The sequence below is a fragment of the Mya arenaria genome, chromosome 17 (assembly GCF_026914265.1).
Source record: "Mya arenaria isolate MELC-2E11 chromosome 17, ASM2691426v1".
Lineage (NCBI taxonomy): Eukaryota > Metazoa > Mollusca > Bivalvia > Myida > Myidae > Mya > Mya arenaria.
The window spans coordinates 43,758,445-43,774,988 of record NC_069138.1 but is presented as its reverse complement, the minus strand read 5'-3'; the positions used below and the strand labels follow the sequence as shown (position 1 = coordinate 43,774,988).

General features: G+C 36.9%; 1 protein-coding gene across 1 annotated transcript; it reads left to right on the top strand.

The window, feature by feature from the left end:
- The first annotated feature begins 3,878 nt into the window (after positions 1 to 3,878).
- Positions 3,879 to 5,936, top strand: LOC128222821 (uncharacterized). The gene is made up of 3 exons (XM_052931950.1): positions 3,879 to 4,205; positions 4,439 to 4,635; positions 4,854 to 5,936. Exons 1-3 carry the CDS (start codon positions 3,891 to 3,893, stop codon positions 5,905 to 5,907), a joined length of 1,566 nt encoding a protein of 521 aa, XP_052787910.1. The 5' UTR covers positions 3,879 to 3,890; the 3' UTR covers positions 5,908 to 5,936.
- Positions 5,937 to 16,544: the final 10,608 nt, after the last annotated feature.

Below are 16,544 nucleotides of genomic sequence, written 5' to 3'. Positions count from 1 at the left end.
CATGTATTTTTTACGAAAGTTAATCTTTCGCCGAAGTGTGATTTGTCAGCAAAAGCCACACCTCCTTGACTCACACATTGACTCCAGACGGTCGTGGCTATCGGAAAACATCGAGGAATGCGTCTTTCGGTGATGTAGATGTGTATGTATTTTTCATATAATTCAAGGAATGTGTTGTCAGGTTTTGGACCTTTTCATATATTTCTTCATGTTGCCAAAACAAAACCGATCTTGAACGTTTTGCTACCTATATTTTTTGCAGTTTTAATGTATTCAAAATAACGCATAAACACAATCGTTAGATTTTTGCCTTATAATCCCTGGAAATACAAAATTTGGAATTACGACGATCATTTGCTTTTAAGTATTACTTTATTAGACACAAAATGAACCTTAAAGTTCGCGAAGCAGTGTGGTTGTTGATCATACTTTAAAAAGATCGAAAATGATATTAATTCAGTTAATTGATAATTTTCATGTTGTTATGAAATTGCTACAGTTTTTTCACAATTCGTTTCCTACTAAATTACTATTCATGAGCACCACAACCTATTCATTGGCACCCCAACGTTCAGAAAATCGAGCATAGTGCAGCAAGTATAACAAATAAAGTTCTAAAATTTGTATCACGGCAACCTTTTGATAATAAAAAGCCACACACATGTAAAGAAAATGCTTAAATCTAATGTTCGTGAAGTTGGCAGACTGGCAGCCCAGCAGCCCAGCAGCGTGAAGTCAGCAGCCCAGCAGACTGGCAGCCTAGCAGCGTGAACTCAGCAGCCCAGCAGACTGACAGCCTAGCAGCGTGAAGTCAGCAGCCCAGCAGCCCAGCAGCATGAAGACAGCAGCCCAGCAGACTGGCAGCCCAGCAGCGTGAAGTCAGCAGCCCAGCAGACTGACAGCCTAGCAGCGTGAAGTCAGCAGCCCAGCAGACTGGCAGCCTAGCAGCGTGAAGTCAGCAGCCCAGCAGCATGAAGTCAGCAGCCCAGCAGACTGGCAGCCCAGCAGCGTGAAGTCAGCAGCCCAGCAGACTGGCAGCCCAGCAGCGTGAAGTCAGCAGCCCAGCAGACTGGCAGCCTAGCAGCGTTTAGTCAGCAGCCAAGCACACCGACATCATAGCAGCGTGAAGTCAGCAGTCTAGCAGACTAGCAGCATAGCAGCATAGCAGCGTGAGTTAGCAGTCTAGAAGCCTGACGGCGTGAAGTCAAAAGCTGAGCAGCTGGGCAGATTAGCAGCTATGCTAAGACGGACGAACTCATGTGAAGAATCCCGTCGGTTTTCAGTTTTCAAAGCCAAAAAGAAATACATAAAAAAATGAAAATAATCATTCACTTGTTTACAAAACACACCTTGAACTGAAGCAAAAATACTAAAATGAATCATTTAAAAACATGAACACTATTCCTTTTTTGTGAACTAAAGAGATCACTTTACTCTACTTTTTGATTTCAAGCGTCTGACAGCCCCGGGCAGCCCCAGGCGTTTTATAATATTTTGACTCGGGCTAGATACATGGCTTCTTGTATATGAAAAATGAAAAAAAAATCATTCACAATAATTCGCTTGCAAAATACTCTTTAAATGACACAAAATACTAAAATGAATACTTTTTCCACATTTACACTATTCTTTGAGTGTGAACTAAAAACATCACTTTACTCCTCTTTTCTGTTTTCATTCTGGCAGCCCCAGCAGCCACAAGCAGCCCCAGGCAGCCCCGGGCGTTTTATGGTATTTTCACTCGTGCAGGATACATGGTTTCTAGTATATGAAACGTTCGAATAATTACAAGTTGAATGACTTAACAACACGGAAAATTCAGAATTTCATGTTTTCAAAGCCGAAAAAAACGGAAAAAAAATCATTCACAACAGTTCGTTTGCAAAGCACTCTTTAAATGACGCAAACATACTCAAATGAATACTTTTTCAACATTTACACTATTTTTTTGTGTGAACTAAAAGCATCACTTTACTCCACTTTTCGACATTAGTTTTCTAGCAGCCTGGAACAGCCCAGGGCAGCCTCAAGCGTATAACGATATTTTTACACGGGCTGGATGTGTCATAGGGTGTGACTTTTATATTTCAATAAAAGTGTTACAAATATATTTATTCGTATTTTGTTAAAATACCCTAATTCTCATTTATTACTCCGCCCCGTAAATTATCAGGTTTGGTAACTTTTACATATAGTGTAGTGTAGTTTGTTAAATATCGAGTTATAGTATATATTAACCTAAAACTAAAACGTCAGTGTTTTAAATTAACCAATCAACTTATTACTACTTTCACTTTTAAGTCAATAAATCTTCACGTACAACGCCATTTTTATACGGTGCTTTTCTATCCAATTTATGCAGCTACTTATTTAGAATACTGCAGGTAATTCATTAAATCCCGTTATTATAATCTGTTATCTTTGTATTGATTTATAGTGTTATAGGTTTTTGTATGTCGTGATATATTTACATTGTTTCAATGTATTGTTTAATGATCGCGCCATTGTTTATCTGAAATTCTGTGTTCGAGTATTTGTACATGTTCTATGTTAGATTATTTTATTATATATGCATTGTTTAGGAGGATGACGATGACGTCGATGGTATAGGTACTATTAAAACGATTGGCACGAATTCACGTTTGTTCTGTTCCCCATCTACCGCCCAGTAGAGGTCAGAGGTGGCCCGGCAACAGATACAAGGCTTTAACTATGTGTAACGTTCGGATGATTCTAAGTTTAATGACTTTAATGCAAAGATAAGATGTAAAATGTTACAGAACACTAATTATTTAACGTAATCTGGCTACAATTTTACTCGATTTTTATCGCTCTGCTAAGACGAAATCGTGCGAAGTTTCCCGTCGTTTTGGTTAAAAAAAAGCGCGTCTTCAAATTCAAAACACTTCATTTTGCCATTTAAGCTGTAATTTAGTTTCCCCTTAACACACTACGCATCAGAGTGTTATATGCTGAATATTGTCTTTTCTAACAACACGGAAAATTCAGAATTTCATGTTTTTAAAGCCGAAAAAAAAACAAAAACATTCACAACAGTTTGTTTGCAAAGCACTCTTTAAATGATGCAAACATACTCAAATGGATACTTTTTCAACATTTACACTATTTTTTTTTGTGAACTAAAAGCATCACTTTACTCCACTTTTCGACTTTAGTTTTTTAGCAGCCTGGGACAGCCCAGGGCAGCCTCAAGCGTATAACGATATTTTTACACGGGCTGGATACAAGGCTTTAACTATGTGTAACGTTCGGATGATTCCAAGTTTAATGACTTTAAAGCAAAGATAAGACGTAAAATGTTAAAGAACACTTATTATTTAACGTAATCTTGCTACAATTTCACTCGATTTTTATCGCTCTGCTAAGACGAAATCGTGCGAAGTTTCCCGTCGTTTTGGTTAAAAAAAAGCGCGTCTTCAAATTCAAAACACTTCATTTTGCCATTTAAGCTGTAATTTAGTTTACCCTTACCACACTACGCATCAGAGCGTTATATGCTGAATATTGTCTTTTCTAACAACACGGAAAATTCAGAATTTCATGTTTTTAAAGCCGAAAAAAAAATCAAAAAAAAATCATTCACAACAGTTCGTTTGCAAAGCACTATTTAAATGACGCAAACATACTCAAATGGATACTTTTTCAACATTTACACTATTTTTTTGTGTGAACTAAAAGCATCACTTTACTCCACTTTTCGACTTTAGTTTTCTAGCAGCCTGGAACAGCCCAGGGCAGCCTCAAGCGTATTGTCCTTTCCGATAACTCGATTATCTTTCCCTGAATACTCTTCAAGTGGGCATGCGCAAAAAGCGGAAATTTACTTCCGGGGACTACACAAACCAGGAAGTAAACAGCAACAAGTGAAAATGGAAAGTAAAGATTCAAAACTAATAAAGAAAACGGGCAGGAAAACCCCTAAGTACTGTTGTATTTGTAAAGGAATTTACAGAGGAAAGGTTATTGATGGGAGAAAAGTGTCATTGCACCGTTTTCCTCAGAACAAACGTTTAAAACGTGTGTGGGTGCAGCGATGTAAAACGGTCATGAGATCGTTCCAGTGGAATGAACACAGACGATTGTGTAGTGAGCATTTTGTTGGCTTCAGAGGACCTTCATTCCAGCATACACTTCCATCTATGTTTCCAACTGAGACTGGTGCTACCAAAACCTTCCAGCCAACGGTATTTTTTATTTCTTATATTAGTTTAAGTTCTTCCTTACATGCACCTCAAAATGAATTATGTTATATCAACGGTGCTTAAAAACAATGTCACAGCACTTATTTGTAAATTTTGTAATTTAAGAAATGATTAAAGAATTGTTTTCAAATACAGCCTGGAAAAATGTGTACCATATAGCCTGGCAGATTTTGTACTAAAACATTTATCTTATACAGTTTCATTTGCAATTTCAGCTCCTTGATGAAGACGTAGGTGATGATGATGATGGTGATACGGTCAATGACGATTTAGACCTAGAACTGTCAAATGATGATAGTATACAGCCACAACTGTCATTTGTATCCCCTTCCGGGCATGCCATTGATACCTCTGTCCACCTGCATGATTACTGCATGGGACCAGTACTACAGCCACAGAATCAGTCCTTTAGGTATTGTTCAATATATATATATATTGCTTCTTGTGCTATGAAATCGATCTGATAAGTTAATTACTTCTGATCATTTTTCTTCATTCTTTAACAAAAATAGGAAAATTTAAGTGTTTGTAAATGTTTAAGGCCAAAAAAACAAACATTTGGTTAGGGTTACCAGACTGTACATGTAAGATGTGGTAAATGGGTACATGATCAATTTGTATATGTTTCAGATGTTGTGACACACAGACTGAGAACAACTGTGCAGTGATGGAAGTACAAACTGAAGAAAGTTTCCTGGGAAAAACAGCAGACTTCAGTTCACAAACAGAACATTCTACTAGAGACTTTGGTGTACAATGTCAGCTACCTATGCTCACATATGATGACGTAAAATACAATGACGATTTGGTCAGTTTTTACACCGGAATCCCTAATCGAGTTGTGTTTGAAGCTTTGTTTGATGAAATCAAGGATGAAGCTGAAGTGCGGACATCAAGGCGGAAACTTAACTATAAAGATTCAGATGGAGGACGGCCAAGAACTCTAAGTGTTCTGGATGAATTTTTCATGGTGCTGATGCGCCTACGTCTAGGTCTGTTATTTGAAGATCTAGGTACTAGGTTTTGCATATCCACTTCACAATGTAGTGACATTGTTGAAAGATGGATCAACTATTTACATGTACAATTATCCTTTCTTGTTCAATGGCCATCTCGTGAGGTAGTGAAAAATAACATGCCTGAACAATTTAAAGAGAAATATTCTAACACTAGAATTATTATCGACTGCACTGAAATTTACAGTGAAACATCCAGTTCTCTTTCTTTGAAAAGTTTAATGTACAGTGATTACAAGTCTCACATGACTCATAAGATTTTGGTGGGTATAAGCCCAAATGGTGTTGTAACTTTTGTTTCTGACTGTTGGGTGGGCTGTACCAGTGACAAGAAACTCACAGAAAAATGTGGACTCTTGGACTTGCTTGAAGAAGGAGACGCCATAATGGTTGATAAGGGTTTCACTATTACAGACCTTACTACTCCAAGAGGCATTCATCTCATTATTCCACCATTTAAACAGAAAGGAAAACAATTCTCTAAACGTGAGGTTCTCCTTACAAAAGATATTGCAAGTTTACGAATACATGTTGAAAGGCAAATGGAGAGAATCAAGAACTTTCGAATATTGCATGGCAATATTCCTATAACACAGTCAAGGAGAATTTCTAAAGTGTTCAAAATATGCACATATTTGACAAATCTATGGCCACCACTTGTTCAATAATAACTCATGTGTCAATGAAAGCGTTTGTATATATCAAGCATTAGATTTAGGGATAAAAACTTGTATACTTCTAACTAGAACAATGAAATTACAATTTTGTTTCAAAATCATTTTTTCGAGCAAGTTATATGATAACATATGAGATTACACATTTGATTCAGGTTTGACAAAAATGGATAAGGAAATATGCTCATGTGAATGGATTTCAAGATTTGATTTGAAACATGTATGCATTAACTGATCAATTTATTGATATAATTTTTTGTTTGTGAAACATCTGCTTTGTATTTTGTGGTTTTATTATTTGTAACATTTCTAAGAATAAAAGTCAAAGATCACTTATTAAGTTTGGCTCTGAAATGAGTTTTTTTTTATTTGCCATGTGTAATTGATCTACCACGTACTTCAAATCATTAGTATTGAATTGCTTAAAGGATTTTTCAGTATGAACCATTTTCATATCAGTTTCATAATTGAACTAAGTGGAAATAAGAATAGGCAAGAGTGCCATAGATCAAACTGAAATGCCCGACAAATGTTAACTTTAAGATACATTAGATTAAAAAAACTAGCCCCATGCTAAATATGTCCCAATGTTTAAAGGGACTGTACACCAGATTGGCACCAATAAAGTTTTTTTCTGTAACAAATCTCAGGACAAATTATTTAATAAAATGTTTTACTCTTCTGATATGATAATGGTAAAGAAATACCAAAATGTAAAAGAAAATTGAGCTATGGATTGAACTAGTGTCACCAAAATAGCTGTCCAGTGTTGTATCCACTTTGCTACGAAGGCTTATCCGAAACCATATGAATGCTTAAGCTAATATACCTTACTTGGTTATATCCCATGATATCATCAACTAGCAAATCACGCATAAGAATGAATTCTACTAGGTATACATACCCAGTAAAAAAAAATTAATGGAGAAATATGGAAAAAATAATGCGAAAATAAATTAATTGTATACTACGGTATGTGGTACTTCAGTTAGTTAGTTTCAATGCATTGTACACATTGATACCAAGTTTATGTCAGTTTTTGACAAGTTTCTTTTTTTTTTCGATATTTCATCACACGGTGTATAGCCCCTTTAAGTTTTGCACCCTGCAAACATAAGAAAGTAACACTCATTTGTTGTTTTTAATTAGCAAGTCAGAAAAGGAGAACAACTCGACAGTCTTGAGTTATGGGCCGTGCAGTAGCTACATGCAAACCAATATTCAATTGAACATCTTCAATTGTTTTAGAGTAAAACTCAGCTACTTCTTTAAACAATGGCAATATAAACGCTATCACTATCCTGCACACAAAATGCAATAATAACACACTTGAAAGGTTAAACATATGTCCATTTATTAAGCTCAGAAATACATCCCTGAAAACTAGATAAATGGAAAGGAAAAGTAGAAAAGGTCAAACATAAAACAAGGAAATAATTAAAGTAGATTTACAGCATCGCATAATCACAATATGTTGACAAAAGTACACATACTTTCAAAATACTGCCCAAAATTTAGATTTACAACTTTTTTATTCATGGTTTCAAATTATAGTAACAATACAGTCATTTTGGAGTTTCATTTTGAATATAGTTATGAAAATAACTGAAAGCAAACAAGATATTCACATAAATTGCCATTATTGATCATTCAAATGTACATGTATAAACAACACATAACTAGACGATGTACAAATCAATTGAACAGACTCATTCCCCTTTTAACACGTTGTGCGTACAGTTCAGGAATGTATGATTCAAGGCAAAATCTGTCAAGTTGACACAACATTTTCAGCCAAAATGATTCACAAAATGCAATTCTCTGTATAGAAAGACCTACACATGTCCAAACTACAAAATCACACCATTTCCTCCCGGTGATTCCCATCTGCCCTTGGACCTGGTAGTAATATTTGTGTGTTTCCTTGAGTAACACCTTGCCATTCTCTAACTGACAAAAAAAATCATTGTCTTCACAGCATTCCTCAGGCGTTTGCATCCTCCATTTCTTAGAGGCAGGACACTTAATCTCAACCAGACCAACACTTTCTGTACAATGTGAACAGAACACAAGCCCATCTGGACTGGCACCAAGGTAGGGTCTGTCGGCACATACAACTAGACCACTGTCTTTAACTGCTAGTCCTTTGTGGTCAGTTTGCATTGCTTTCGCATACATTCTCTTTGCAGCCTTCTCATGTTTAATTCCATATTCTGTGTACTTGCTTGTGAAATTGGAATACAACATCTGCCGCAGGAGTCCGTCAGGTTCAGTTGATTCTTTCCTACGACAGATGCTGCCAAAGTTTGAAGCTGTTAGGCGTTCTTTTCTGGCCTCTTGCCATTTCCCACTTTTTTGGCCCCTTGTTAAGATTTCAGTTAATTGAATTTCTTCAGCGCTTTGCTTCAAAGAGTCAAAATGATCCAAAAACACTGTCTTACTAGAACTGTCCCTCAAGTTTACACTATCATGGTAGTTGAATGGCACAGAATGTAACACAGGGAGATCTGGTTCATTTTCAGTTGTTTCAATTTCAAAGTTTTTTAACCAGCCTACATTCAACTTCGAACCAACCAGTTTCTGCCTAAATCTGTCAATGTTAACAGTGCATCCATTGATAGAGTTCAGTTCATGGTTTTTGTTTACAGAAACTTTACGTACTGACACGTTGTACAGTTTCTTCTTTGAGAACATAAGATCTTCAGATTTCCTAGGCGACAGCTTACGTTTCCGTGGTGCAGACAGCATGCTGAAGTTGTTCCAGGCACAGGGTTTGGATGTTGGAGCAAGGGTTTTTTTACGCGTCAGGTCTTCAAGTCCATACAGCAGGGCACCAATATGGTTGCAGCATTCACCTTCACTAGATGAAAATAAAAAAATTCATTTACATGTGTGCCTTTTTACTTGTTATACTTACATGTATATTCCAAAACATTAAAGTTTGAAAATGGAGGTGAATACACAGTATTTTACACTTAGTATTTCCTGGTAGGCCATGAACATACAAAACACAAACAGTGCCATAAGTAAACACCAACACGGTGAAGGGAGTTCATTGAATCAATACATAAGCTCGCCTGTTCTTTCATTCAGAAAAAAATAGCAAAACTCAGCTAACCATGAAAGCCAAAATTATGACAGTTATAACATGTGCTTTTTTGTCTCTTGTAACAAGTGTACCAAGTTTGATAAGAAGATATGAAATAGTTTGAAGAATGCCCCAAGTTTAAGTATTTGATAATACTGACAAAATAGCCTAGCGTGTGTGGGTTTGACACCTTTCATCAATGCAGATCAGAGACTTTGATTTATCACAAATTAATTCAACTTACCCAGCTGGACAGTTGCAGAACGCGGAGTGTATGCAGCCAGTCACTTTCGACAGAAGGATCCAGGGTTGGTACTCTGGTGACTTTCTTTTGTCTGCAGTTGGAAATGATGGCAGCACGGAAGCTTGAACATAACAGTGGCTGCACTCTTCGCTTATGAGATGGACCTGAAGAATAAATTATAAATAATATTTTAATTTAAATGACAATAAATAAACAACATACATCATAGAACATATGAAAATTGTACAAAATACATTATTTTTTTTAAAATTAAGATAAGTATATAGTCAGTGTGGTTCGACACATACATGTGCTTGCATCCACCACACCCCCCTTAATTGTGGCTAGCCCCGCCTACATAAAAATGTTGAGTACATTTTTCACACCAAATTATTTTTATGTCCAAGTCAAAATAGTCCCCTTGAGCTAATTATATAACTAGATGAAGTAAACATGGCAGAAAAAACAGCCTCAGACTTATTATAAACTCACTATTTGACATACCTCAACTTTCTGTACATGTCCGTCCACATAATAAGTCCTCGCCTTCAATTGACGTTTCGAGTCTCTTTTCAGTACAATGTAGTTGTATATATCCTTTTCCTCTACAGCAGGAAACAGATCAATAGTGGACTTCCATGCCTTCAGTGTTGATGGCGGTGGAAGACCCTCGCCACATGGGAGGATAAAGCGTTCGGTTGCTCTTCTCTCTCTTTCTTCCCGATCTCTCTCCTCCAGCACGCGTTTGTCAGTTATAGAAAGTCTATATGCGCCTTTTATCCTCTCAATCAATTCGCATTTAAGACCTGATACATTCAATTTCCGGTTCGCAAGGTATCTTTTCAAATCGACGACCTTAAATGGTGTCAACTCATTGTTATTCATACACGCCCCAGTGATCTCATTGTCTACGTCGGCCATCTTGCAAAATGTATTCCCCGGAAGTAGGAAATGGAGTAGCCTCCCTTAGAAATCAGGGGAAGTAACCAAGTTATCGGAAAGGACAATAACGATATTTTTACACGGGCTGGATACAAGGCTTTAACTATGTGTAACGTTCGGATGATTCTAAGTTTAATGACTTTAAAGCAAAGATAAGATGTAAAATGTTAAAGAACACTAATTATTTAACGTAATCTTGCTACAATTTCACTCGATTTTTATCGCTCTGCTAAGACGAAATCGTGCGAAGTTTCCCGTCGTTTTGGTAAAAAAAAGCGCGTCTTCAAATTCAAAACACTTCATTTTGCCATTTAAGCTGTAATTTAGTTTACCCTTACCACACTACGCATCAGAGCGTTATATGCTGAATATTGTCTTTTCTAACAACACGGAAAATTCAGAATTTCATGTTTTTAAAGCCGAAAAAAAAATCAAAAAAAAATCATTCACAACAGTTCGTTTGCAAAGCACTCTTTAAATGACGCAAACATACTCAAATGGATACTTTTTCAACATTTACACTATTTTTCTGTGTGAACTAAAAGCATCACTTTACTCCACTTTTCGACTTTAGTTTTCTAGCAGCCTGGGACAGCCCTGGGCAGCCTCAAGCGTATAACGATATTTTTACACGGGCTGGATACAAGGCTTTAACTATGTGTAACGTTCGGATGATTCCAAGTTTAATGACTTTAAAGCAAAGATAAGATGTAAAATGTTAAAGAACACTAATTATTTAACGTAATCTTGCTACAATTTCACTCGATTTTTATCGCTCTGCTAAGACGAAATCGTGCGAAGTTTCCCGTCGTTTTGGTTAAAAAAAGCGCGTCTTCAAATTCAAAACACTTCATTTTACCATTTAAGCTGTAATTTAGTTTCCCCTTACCACACTACGCATCAGAGCGTTATGTGCTGAATATTGTCTTTTCTAACAACACGGAAAATTCAGAATGTCATGTTTTTAAAGCCGACAAAAAAAAAGAATCATTCACAACAGTTCGTTTGCAAAGCACTCTTTAAATGACGCAAACATACTCAAATGAATACTTTTTCAACATTTACACTATTTTTTTGTTTGAACTAAAAACATCACTTTACTCCACATTTCGACTTTTGTTTTCTAGCAGCCTGGAACAGCCCAGGGCAGCCTCAAGCTTATAACGATATTTTTACACGGGCTGGATACAAGGCTTTAACTATGTGTAACGTTCGGATGATTCCAAGTTTAATGACTTTAAAGCAAAGATAAGATGTAAAATGTTACAGAACACTAATTATTTAACGTAATCTTGCTACAATTTCACTCGATTTTTATCGCTCTGCTAAGACGAAATCGTGCGAAGTTTCCCGTCGTTTTGGTAAAAAAAAGCGCGTCTTCAAATTCAAAACACTTCATTATGCCATTTAAGCTGTAATTTAGTTTCCCCTTACCACATTACGCATCAGAGCGTTATATGCTGAATATTGTCTTTTCTAACAGCACGGAAAATTCAGAAATTCATGTTTTCAAAGCCGAAAATAATCATACTAGTAGTTGGAGTCATAACTGAAGCTGTAAAAGTGGCAACAACAACAGTATCAACAGCAGCGTCAGTTATTTTAGGGGATGCAAAGTCATCACAATATCGGTGGTGATGATAATTGCGGTGGTGGTGGCGTCGCTGGTGATTTTGCGATGTTGATGACAGTGGCAATAGCAGAAACAGTAGTGGTAGTATGGACAGCAAAAACTGAAGCATTACCAGCTGTATTACTGAGATTTGAAGCGCACATACCAAATGACCAAACATGCTCACCTAATATATCTATTTAAACTTCAATAGAACATAGTCGGTTCTGTTCGGGGTTATATACTTTTTTTACAGACACGATCGTGGGAAGTCAAAGCACAGATCAAGGTATGAAGAAAATGCAAGATGCATCTGTTATACGAAAATGAATTCACAGTGCCCTAGAATGTGTTCATGATGATGTAAACACAATTGAAGTAGATTTGACATTCGAATTTCAATTTCACCAATATGATATATTTTCAAGTTTCGATTGTATTTTACATGGTGTTTACGTATACAGTACAACTCCGTTGGCTCTAACTCGTTTGGCCCGAATTCCTCGTTGGCCCGAAAACGTTTCATTATACTGAAAGCAACCATTCCCGCTTGGCTCGAATTTTCCGAGGCTCGAGGTATTTTTGCCGGTCCGTATGAGTTCGAGGCAATCGGGTTCGACAGTACTAACGAGTTTTATAAAAAAATACAGTGATCAACGGCAAACCTTTAAAAATGAATAATTAAGAGTTTTCGTATCTATTATAAAATGCGAAATCAATCAAGCTTCTAAATATTCGAAACATTTAATTTTGCCATCTAAGCGGTAGTTTAGTTTCACCTTTCCATATCACGCATCAAAGCGTTATATGATGGATTTAGTTTTCTCTTTCATCACGAAAAATCCTGTATTTCATGTTCTCAAAGCCGAAGAAAACATAGAAAATTAAAATAATTCTTCACAATAGTTCGTTGCAAAACATACCTTTAAGATGGAACGCGACTATGAACGAATGTTCGAGTTAATATCTGAAAATTGGTATACAAATAGAAGAGCATATGCCCAGTTGAGGACTAATATTACTTTTTCAATATTCAGAACAGTTTTGAAACTAACAATGTTCAAAATATACCACTGACATAAAATGATGAGACGTCTGTCATATTTTTGCGTTCCAGCTACAATTACAGATATTTTTTTATCAATTCTTCGTTTACCGCTATGAAATTTCAACCTCAAGTGAGTGTTGTAAAAACGTTCACGAACATAATATTTTTTCTTTCTCTTGTTTTACGTTTTTTATTTAAATACGTCTATAACGACGTGTTTCGCTGAAAAAACGCGCCTTTCTTTATTTTTTGAAATTTTCGTTTAATTTTTGATTTTTTAAGTACATGTATTCAATTTTTAATTACAAATGGCTTGATATCAAGAAAAGTGTACCTTACCGACTTTTTGCGCAGTATCAAATAATCTAACACCTCTACCTGGTTCTTATTCAATACGTATTGCATTAAAACGTTTAACATGACGTTAAACGTAATATTATTAATGCTAAGAAGAGCTTAGTTTTAAATAAACCACTGATCAATTGAAGATAACAGGAATTGTTTTTGTTAATTTATAATTCAACATGTTTTTCTTCTGTTAAACTCCAAATAGTAAACATAATCAAATTATTTAACACTGATTATAAATGAACTATAGTTAAATTGTTACTAAAAGCACAATTTGTTAAGGGTGGTTATAGCTAACATTCAAACAAACACACATAACGCAGGTACAATAAAAGCACGCACGCAAGTACGCGTAAAAACTCACCCCACAAACCCGCCCACACTCATGCACGCGTGCACACGCAGGCAGGTATGCGGACACGATCGCTCGCACACACACACACGCACGCACGCACGCACGCGCGCGAACGAACGCGGGCGCGCGCGCGAACATACGCATGCACACGCATATATACAAACACACACACACGCACGCACTCACACACACACACACACGCACGCACGCACGCACGCACGCACACACACACACCCACGAACGCGGGCGCGCGCGCGAACATACGCATACACACGCATATATACAAACACACACGCACGCACGCACGCACGCGCTCACACACACGCGCACATACACACACAATCACACGCACGCACCCACGCACGCGCTCACACACACGCGCACATTCACACACAATCACACGCACGCACCCACGCACCTTCACACACACGCGCACACACACGCACACACGCACACACGCACACACACACACACACACACAATACGATAAAATATATGTTCCAAATGGCTAAAATGATGATCTTGAAGTATATTTATACCGCTTAGATGTCAACTCATTGCTTGTTTTTACCAATACCGAATTATTCTGTTTCGGCAATGCACTCAATGCCCATGATACAAAAGCCAACATAGCTACATTATCCTGCACTTTGTCATGCGTACAATGGCTGTGAACGCGTGTGTGCATAAATGACTGCATGGGATAGCGTGTATGAGTGTGAGAGCGTGTGCGTGTTCGTGTGCGTGTGTGTATGTGTGCGTGTGCGTGCGCGTGTGCGTGTGCGTGTGTGTGTGCGTGTGTGTGTGCGTGCGTGCGTGCGTGCGTGCGTGTGTCTGGTATAATTCATTAGAGAGGTAATTACATAGCCGAAAACAGTTCATAGCACAAAATTAGTAGCCAACTAATTGATACTGCCTGCACTTCAATATGTTCATGTTGCGCGTTCGAATCCGTTATCAGGGTTTCATTAAAGCACAAATTGAACTGATGATAGTCCATGACTTAAATAGTATACCTTAAAGAATAGAATATGCGCACTATAAAAAAAGCATTGACGTCACGTTTAGCTCATGTACGGGTTCAATAAGCTCAGTAAGCTTTAATAACAGTTAAAACAATGATACTTACACGCACAATATATATATTTGCGGGCTTCAAAGACTGTACATACTATTTTCGTTTATAAACTTTTTTTGTACCATTTAACTTCAGGATCATCATTTTTACCATTTGGAACATATATTTTATCGTATCGTGTGTGTGTGTGTGTGTGTGTGTGTGTGTGTGTGCGTGTGTGCGTGGGTGCGTGTGTGCGATTGTGTGTGTGGGGGGGGGGGGGGTTGCGTGCGTGCGTGCGTGCGTGTGGGGTGGGTGCGTGCGTGTGTGCGTGTGTGTGTGTGTGCGTGTATGCGCGTGTGTGTGCGCGCGCGCGCGCGCGAGCGTGTCCGCATACTTGCCTGCGTTCGCACGCGTTCTTGAATGTAGGATGGTTTGTGGGGTGAGTTTTTACGCATTCTTTCGTGCGTGCTTTTATTGTACCTGCGTTATGTGCGTGTGTTTGTATGTGAGTTATAACCACCCTAAATGAGCTTATATAACCTATTAAACTATAGTTCATTTATAATCAGTGCTATAATGATTTGATAATTTTTATTATTCGGAGTTTAACAGAAAAAAAACATGTTGAATTATGAATTAAACAGAAATAAACAATTGCTGGTAAATAGTATTGATCAGTGGTTTGTTCAAAACTAAGCTCTTATTAACAATAATAATATTACGTATAACGTCATGTTAAACGTTTTAATACAATACGTATTGAATAAGAAACAGGTATAGGTGTTAGATTATTTGATACTGCGCAAAAAACGAAGTCGGTAAGGTACACTTTTCTGGATATCAGGTGATTTGTAACATTTAAAAATGTTTATATTTATTGTAATCTTAGGTCATAATTTATTTATTCTTTTTTGTTAAATCTTTTAAAAAAAATACCTTAAATGTATATCTTAACAAACAAAATGCTTTATTTTATACACAAGAATGATACACATTTTAAAATATAAATACATCGCAAAATAACGTCACTAGTATACACTTATAGATTCCATGTACTCACAATGATATTTCCTACTTTTACGAATATTATTTAAATCAAAAATTTACATTAAACGATCGATATATTTTGAGGATTCATTCATTTTGCGTTTCCTTAAAAGTCAAAATTTTTTGCATCCTATTTTCCTTTTGTCGGAACTCTAGAGTAACATCGATTGATAACAACGGGTTACTTATAAGCCCCGCCCATATTGGACGCTGATTGGTCAGTCTTATTTGAAGCGGCTAGTCTGACAGGCAGTCTGCGTCATGTCAGTTCATTATTGTTAGAGATTGTTAGAGATCATGGAGGAAAGCGCCGGGCAACTGATAAGCCCCGCCTTATCTTGGTGATGATTATGCAATCGATTATCGGTCAGCTGGTTTGACTGGCATCTGCTTCATGTACGGTAGAAACCAATCGCAGAAGATAAAATATTTACGCAATTTGATATTGAGAATTTTAGATAGGTTTTATTTTATTCTATTCCTGCCGATTAAGATTTGATTTGAAGCGATAATTTGGACAAATTAAGTTTCTTCTATGACATCAGAACATATTGTTTTGTAATACATGTGTGGCTTATTATAAATATTATGTATGGGTTATATTCAGGATGATTGAAGCTTTTATGTGTAAAACATAGATTGTTGCAGTTTAGTTTTGTGAGTTTACCGATACTGAAACTTTTCCCATATTCCCGTTCACACATTTCAGAATTTTAAAAAAAAGCTTAAAAGCTGCACTTCTTTATCATGCCATGAAATACCAGCCATTTTTTCCAGTTTTCATTTCTACGTGAGAGTCAACTTTAGCTACACATTAACCACTAATTGACCGAGAATCAAAGGTCAAATTCTCATGTTATTTTGCCGAGGTTTGCTGCGGTTTTGTT